The following is a 7,509-nucleotide window of genomic DNA, read 5'->3' as shown; positions in this document are numbered from 1 at the left end:
GGAGCCCGGGCCGCCAGCTTCCTCCCGATGGAGCTCTTGAACCTGGAGTAGGTGGTCCTTCCAGAGGCTGGGACCTGCACAAGTGAAATGAGACCAAGCGCCAAGATTAGCCGTGGCTTAACACCGTTCCGTCCCTTCGCGCTGTTTCCTCCGCACACCTCAGGGCGACAGACAGGCCACGGCAATGGGTGCTGGGCTGAGGGTGTCTCCCGCAGTCAGTCACCTGCGTGGAGGGGGTAAAACAGACAGATACGAATATTTCTGGCCAGATAAGTACCCCCAAATCAACTGTCACACAGAAAGCCTCTTGCAGAGAAGAACACCTAAATTTGTGTCACTCGTGGACTAGGCTATGGCAGTGGCCTTTGAAAGACCCACGGCACCTTCAGCCATTCTGCAAAGGCCTGTGGGTCTGGTCTTTCCCAGAGATGGGCATTTGGGCAAACCCACATGCTGTCAGGCTGCAACCAGGCTGGATTTCTGATCTCCACCCAAAGGAGGGCTTATGTCTCTTCTGATTTCTGTGTCTTCTCACCACGACTGCAGCTTGGTTAAGTTACTATTTTTAATGTTATCTTATACTTTTTAATATATTAAGGCATATTACATAAAGAGTAAATGACAGATTTACATTTCTTACTTTCAAATTCATTCCTAGAGCAATTTGTGTCAGAAGAACATAACACCTAAGACTGTATCAAAATTTGAAATGTAACAGCCTAGATACTATTGAACACAAGATTTCGGTTTTCAGACAGTTTTAAAGCAAACACTGAAAGTAACAAAGGTAAGGAAGCATAGCAAGTATAACAGGCTTCTGGATCATTATTAGGTACTCCTGTAAATCTCTATAACATATTAACTCTTGGGTTTTTTTTAATTTCTAAAGTAATATTAGATGCAAATTACAAGATGTTGAGATGTAATTTAGACACCAGGATCTTGCATGCATTTTCTGAAATCAAACACATTAAAACTTGCTTTTGAAGTCACCATTAGTCACTTATGTTTCCTTGTGAAGTACAGCTTTGTTCATCTCAGCACAGAAGTCTGTGCCTTTTCTTTCCCCACCACTGAAAACACCGTGCTCACAAGCCTTACTGCCAGATAGAGATCAACCTTCACATGTCCTCAGATGACAGGAAACACTCATACAAATCTTGAAATTTCACGGTATTTCCCAAGCATCTCTCTGTTATATAGAACTGTGTGAAACTCTGTAGTCTTGTTAAACAAACTTTACATGGATTTTAGCTGTTTACAGAACATTACAGAAATGGTTGAACATACCACTATGGTATTGTACAAATCAAGGATGGCTGAGGTGATATTGAAGTCACTGAAAAGCAATAGACCTCCAGATTCCAGGTTTCAACTTCAGAAAGTCCTGTTCTATTTTCATCCTTTAAAATGCAGCCTCTAAGTCCAGCAAAAATCAGAGCAATAAGAAAAACAGCTGAGACAGAAATCACTCTTCAATGGTGATTTGGACTGTGAGGAAAAGAAAGTTGGCAGAGACTGACAAGCTGAAATACAAGTAATAGCTTAGAAAAGCCCAAGAACAGAAATGTGAGGAGGACAAAAAAAAACCCTGAAAGCTGAGAGGGAATAGCAAATGGACAGAAAGAAAGAGGGAATAACTGAGCAAGGGAAGACATGGGAAAAATAAATAAATAATTTTTAAAAAACAGATAAAATGTTGGTTTTCCCGTAACAGAGTTGTAACCACTACGTTGATGTACCTTCAGAAACCAAGAGCAATAGGCTTATCTTTAAAATATAAAACAGTAAAATGAAGACACATTAGAGCCACGCAAGTCTGGTGTCTTAAGTTCAGAATGTCTTCCACAATTGCCTCAGTAAAACACTGCTGGAGCTGCCTGGCTTGGACATGAGATTCTCTATTAACTCTTTCCTCTCTTATGCAGACCTTCCATCCTCTCATCTCAGCATAGCCAGTTCCCAGTTAGCCAGTAACAATGCAAAAAGCAACCTGCTTTCCACCATCAGCCACCCACCCCCATTACAAAAAGAAACATTTTATTTTCTTCCCTTAGGCCAGTCTGTAAACATGGAGTTTTTTCTCTGCCCCATGTGCTGTAAAAGTTTTATAAACAAAGCTGCCTGTGATCCCACAGCAGCTGATGAGAGGCAGGATGGAGGCTGTAAAGAGGGTGGTTTCAGCCATACAGCCCTCCAGCTACCTGAACAGTTGGCCCATGAGCCACTTTTACAGGTCTGTGTAATAGCACAGATGCCTGCTGCTGCACAACTCTGCCAGGGACACCTGAGGAGCCCAGGGGATGTGCTGGAGCTGCACTACAGACCCACAAAAGAGGCCCCAGCAGCTCTCAAGACAGAGTGCAGGCAAACACTGGAGTATCCCCCACAGGTCAGTTAAATAGAGCAATAAGCATCCTCAGGGGATCAAACACACTTGGCATTCTTTCCCGCCCTGCGCCCTCCCGGAGATCTCTGTACTTTATGCAAGAGCTCCGAAGCCCAGCAGAGGCACTGCGAAGTGAAACAGCCACTTCTGCAACACAGACAGAATGAGATTGTTCTTTCCAGTCCAAGCTGCGCGTTTCATATTTCAGCTCCTCCTTCACATTCCAGGCCTGCCCAGGCTCCTCTCCAAAGTTTTCCAAAATGGAGCCTCTCACAACTACTTATCCTCTGAAATACTCAGTGCCCAAAGCCAGGGTTTTTGTTGTCTTTCTGTCGATGATTTTGTGTACTGTCATTCTCTGCCTGCTGCAACTCAGATTTTTTAAACCTAAAATCAAAGATTTTTATTCTTTTGAAGTGAAGGATTCACGAGGAAGGATCATTTCCTTGGAGAAGTACAGAGGGAAAGTAAGTTACAATTTCATTATATCTTTGTCTTGAATCTTTACTGAAAAACAGGTGTCTGTTTGTAGGTAAACAAAAAGTTTGGTCATGGAAATTTTCAGCAGAGATTTGTGCTAAATTCCTGTTCTTCAAACAGTAAGCTGGAGAGAAATTTATTTTTTCTAGGTCTGCTCCAGGAATTTAGTACTGGATCTAATAAGTCAAGAAAAATGTTTTTTCATTTTCCTTATCATAAATCAATATAGACTAACAATACAATTTGTGTATTTTAATCATATTTAAGAATGGTAGAATGTTGTGTTGAATTCTGGAAGTTGATCCAGTAAATATTATTTCACTGCCTGTACTAAGTATCTGCTTTTTTACATGCTTATATTTTTAAAAAGCTGTAAGTTTAAGTTTATGCATTTACTGAATTTTTAAAACAGGTAGTCTAAAAGTAAGTATCTTAAGCTGCTATCATCCTTATCTGTTTAATGAAATTATGATTGGACAGATTAAATTTAGCCTTCTAACAGGAATGATGTGGTAGTGGGAGATACTGTTTTAAGACTTAGACTTAACAGTAATCTCTACACCTTCTCAAGGGTTTGGTTTTGTTTGGGGTTTTGAGTTTGCTTTTTTTTTTTCCTTACTTTTACAACTTTATTTCTCTGAAGGCAACTTTGGTTGTAAACGTGGCCAGTTACTGCCAACACACAGACAAAAATTATATCGCACTGCAAGAACTACACAGAGAGTTTGGTCCCTCCCACTTCACTGTGCTGGCTTTTCCTTGCAACCAGTTTGGAGAATCAGAGCCTAGTTCAAGCCAGGAAATAGAATCTTTTGCCAAAGGAAACTATGGAGTGACCTTCCCTGTTTTCCACAAAATCAAGATCCTAGGATCAGAAGCAGAGCCCGCCTTTAAATTTCTAATAGGTAACTGTTTTCTTTTATATATCAAGCTGCCTGCAACCATGGTGTTCTCTCTAAATTCAAGTCTAAGTCTGTTTGTCAGGAAACATCAGTCTTCATAGTCTATGGAGAGAAACAGGCACTCAGCATACAATTAATCTTGTTTCAATGTGGATATCAAAAACAGAGCCAGAAGAGCTGTACCCTGAAAGCATCCATTTCTTCCCACTGATTATAAAAACAGCCTATTGTGACCAGCCCAGCTAGGAACATCCATTTTGTAGAAGTATAAACTTGAGTGGAAAGACTACCACCTAAAAAATCCCATTTAGATTTATGCAACTTTTGTTGAAAAACAACTTTTCTTATGGACAAAAATGTAGCTATGGAGGGGTCTTAAAATTACAGGAAGATTTTACATAAATACATGCAGATGAGAAGATTCCTGTTTTAGTAGAGTCGTATGTCCACCTTTATGTAAACTGTATTGTAAAGCAGGATTATATATACTGTAGTTATATATATTCACTGATTTGCATTAATTTGTCTTGTGAACTTCAGGGCCTAGCCTACAAAACCCATTCACACAAATACTCTTGTCACAGTAAGCATTTACTGACTTAGAGCCTCATACTCTCACAAGCAATATTAAACTCTCTTCAGTTGACCAAAGACCCCACAGACCCAAAGCCAACTTAAAAAGCCTCTCTGAATTGTCCTGAGCTTTGGCCAGGTCTTTGAGCTGTACTAAACACTGATATGGGAAAGAAAGGATAATAGAACATAGCCCTTCTCTAACACATCTTTTTAACTAGAAAATAAAGTATGAGAGGGCCCAAACCTGTACTCCATCTCCTTGCCCCAAGATAGGATCAGATTTAGCCCAATCAGTACTGCACGTGCTTCTGCAGACTATTACAGTATGAAATATTCTAAAAGCTCCCTATTCCAGTTCTTCACAGCTCCTCTTGTCAGAAAGCCATTTCAACAGCTAAATGAAATCTTTCTTACACCACTTAAGTCTGTTGCTTCTTGCCATATCCTCCATGATACCTCCTGTGTACCTGAAAATTATTATCTCTCAGGAGTCGTTTAAGTGGTCACTGTCAGTGTAACTGTGTTGCTTCCTACCTCCCCTCAGGCATGTCACCAAAGACTCCAGGTAAAGCCTTGTTGCACTGAGTCGCCTGATGTCCAGTGGAATTACTGAATGCACTCTGGAGGTGCCTCTCAGTTCATCATAGAGGAGAGCAGAGCACCTAGGTACCAGCTGAGCGGGATGAATTCAGATTCTAACTCCCAGTGGAATCGGTATCAGACATTAGTATCTGTACAGAAACAGAACAGCCATATTCACTCAGTCAGTTCTTATTTGACATGCTGTTCACCCACAAGAAGGAGAAACATCCTCTGGTACTTAAATACTTATTTTTAAATAAGGTCTTTCTTTTCCCACATCCCTCTGCTTCATATGAAATTACTGTGCACCTTCAATTAAAGATGCAACTGATTTCTTCATGTAGCTGTCTTGACAATGAGAAGGTTGAATATCTTCATGCTACACCCCCTGGTGACTGTGACTGCTAGCTACAATTTGTCCAGCAGTGTCAGATAGTCCAGTGCAAAAAGAATCCACTGGCAGCATAAACGTGCCTTTACACAACTGCTTCCTGCTGCTTTCATAGCAGTAAGGCATTTTGTTGGGCCAGTGCAAGGTTTGTAGCCTCACATTTCCTCAAATGATGACCTGCTTCCTACTTGCTTGTACTTTTTATGAGTTATTCAGAGGTGGGGTTACGTTACATCAAGACTGATCCCAGATACAACAACTCAGCAAAGATACAATCACTGGGTGGGCCAGAGCTTCCATGACATGAGCTTTACCATACCATTTGTATGGTGTCTCTGTACAGTCATGACATTACAAATGTAGTCGAATGGCAAAATTTAACCCATTGCTTCCAAGAATCAGTGTAGGGTTCAGCACTGTTCCCCGCTGGACACCTGTTCCCCCGTCAAAATCCCCTGGAGTTTTCTTCTACTTCTTCTCTCAAAAAGATATTTCCCTCTAAACCTCTGAGATTCTCCAAGGACAAAGACAGAGTCAAAAAACTGCTCTAGGAGCCACATAGTTTCCTGCTAGCCCCTTGATCTCAGAAATTATCTTGCCAGGTGTTCACAATAGCAAATATACTGGTAAGGTTTTGCCTCATGGGATGAAAGAAGCTGAATTAAGCCATCACTAGTATGACTTTCTGCTCCCATTTCACTTCCCCTACACCGACATAAAACTGGAGATTCCTCAAATGAGTATGCAGCCCTCATATCCTCCTCCCTAGGAAGCATAGTGAAGTAAAAGTAGGACTCAAAAGAGTTTCACAAGAAGGGGAGAGCATCATTCACTTCTCGCTTTTTAGATCATTAAAACCAACCAGTAAATCCATGCCCCAACTACTAGCAAAGACCAAAGTAGGATTACTTCAACATAAATAGCTGAAGAATCACTGCAGGGTAATGGAACAATGACAAGTGTAAGTCACTAAAATGATCTGATGCCATTCTTACAGATTCTTCAAAGAAAGAGCCTCGATGGAATTTCTGGAAGTACCTTGTCAGCCCTGAGGGTAAAGTTGTGAAATTCTGGAGACCTGAAGAGCCCATAGAAAGTATCAAGCCAGAAGTAGCATCATTAATCAGGCAGATTATAATGAAAAAAAGAGAAGACCTCTGAAAAAGGCATTCATGCTGTGAATCCATTCAACAGCACGGGTATACACAGCCTTACTACATTCCTGGGAAATGCTGCTAGAAGTTAAACTATCAGGTGCTTTTACTTCTTTTTGGTGTTAGTATTTTCAGCTACACTATGTCTGTTAATGTCGGATTGGCTCCTGCGGTGGCCTTGAGAACCACTGGGGTTACTGAGAATCACAGGGCACTCAGGACCTTGCAGGGATGGACCTTCAATTTGCATAAAGTTTCTGAATGTTTCTTTAAAGTGTTGACAATAGCTAATTACAATTGTCACCAGCAGAGAGACAGCTAAAAAGAAGATGATTTGTTGATAAATTCCTCAGTATTTGCACAGAAGAGTTTTGTTTCCCATCTATCAGTAACAAATAGATTTTGATATTCCATTAACATATAATTGCCCTGACTGAAAGACATGGGGCCCAGAGGCACCATACCAGGGTTTTAGAGACAAATGCAACTGAAGATACCAGCTTTGCAATATCCTCTCAAGGAAGATTACTTAATTATGAAGCTGTCAACTTTGTTGTAAAAAAAAATGTACATAGAAAATAAAATTATTAAAAGAAAAGGAAAAAATTGCAAAAATGTTTCCTTGCCTGCTTCCTATTTTGATTAATTTTACATTTCACCTTTACAGCAACACCTTTAACCTCTTTAGCCTTCTCCATACATTTGCACTGCAGTACAGTGCCTCCTCAGCTGTGAGCTCATGTCCTGCTGGATTCAGAGTCTTCTGACCCGGATACAGGCAGGGCCTGTGTGAACAAAGATGGTTGCTTACAGCAGGATTCAAGGGGCAGCAAAATCAACCACCTGGCACTCTAACAGGCATCTTTCTGAGACAGTCCAAGACAATGCTCCCCAGCCATCTACCTCACATCTCTGGAATAAAACAAGAGTCTTCAAGTAAAGGTAGAAGAAGGGGATGAGGACTCATGCCTCAAGCCCCACTCTTCTCACTTTGCAATCTCCCCAATCCTGCATGCAACTGCAAACCCATTTCCA

General features: G+C 41.0%; 1 protein-coding gene across 4 annotated transcripts; it reads left to right on the top strand.

Moving 5' to 3' along the window:
- The first annotated feature begins 2,583 nt into the window (after positions 1 to 2,583).
- GPX8 (glutathione peroxidase 8 (putative)) lies at positions 2,584 to 6,670 on the top strand. 4 transcript variants are annotated; one of them, XM_010178483.2, is made up of 3 exons: positions 2,584 to 2,856; positions 3,513 to 3,774; positions 6,318 to 6,670. In XM_010178483.2, exons 1-3 carry the CDS (start codon positions 2,650 to 2,652, stop codon positions 6,479 to 6,481), a joined length of 633 nt encoding a protein of 210 aa, XP_010176785.1. In that variant the 5' UTR covers positions 2,584 to 2,649; the 3' UTR covers positions 6,482 to 6,670. The 4 variants fall into 4 exon arrangements, with proteins under 4 accessions (XP_010176785.1, XP_028939334.1, XP_028939332.1 ...); XM_029083501.1 differs by having other exon boundaries at positions 2,650 to 2,703; positions 3,639 to 3,774; positions 6,318 to 6,481; XM_029083499.1 differs by having other exon boundaries at positions 2,650 to 2,703; positions 6,318 to 6,481.
- The last annotated feature ends 839 nt before the right edge of the window (positions 6,671 to 7,509 follow it).

Source organism: Antrostomus carolinensis, unplaced genomic scaffold (genome assembly GCF_000700745.2).
Source record: "Antrostomus carolinensis isolate BGI_N321 unplaced genomic scaffold, ASM70074v2 scaffold48481, whole genome shotgun sequence".
Taxonomy (NCBI): domain Eukaryota; kingdom Metazoa; phylum Chordata; class Aves; order Caprimulgiformes; family Caprimulgidae; genus Antrostomus; species Antrostomus carolinensis.
Note: the sequence above shows the minus strand (reverse complement) of the source record. Positions and strands in the feature narration are given on the sequence as shown.

Excerpts from the sequence above, each read along its gene's own strand:
- GPX8 (XM_010178483.2), top strand. The coding sequence starts at position 2,650 with ATGGAGCCTCTCACAACTACTTATCCTCTGAAATACTCAGTGCCCAAA. Across the intron at positions 2,857-3,512 it reads TGGAGAAGTACAGAGGGAAA|GCAACTTTGGTTGTAAACGT; the intron begins GTAAGTTACAAT and ends ATTTCTCTGAAG. Across the intron at positions 3,775-6,317 it reads CGCCTTTAAATTTCTAATAG|ATTCTTCAAAGAAAGAGCCT; the intron begins GTAACTGTTTTC and ends CCATTCTTACAG.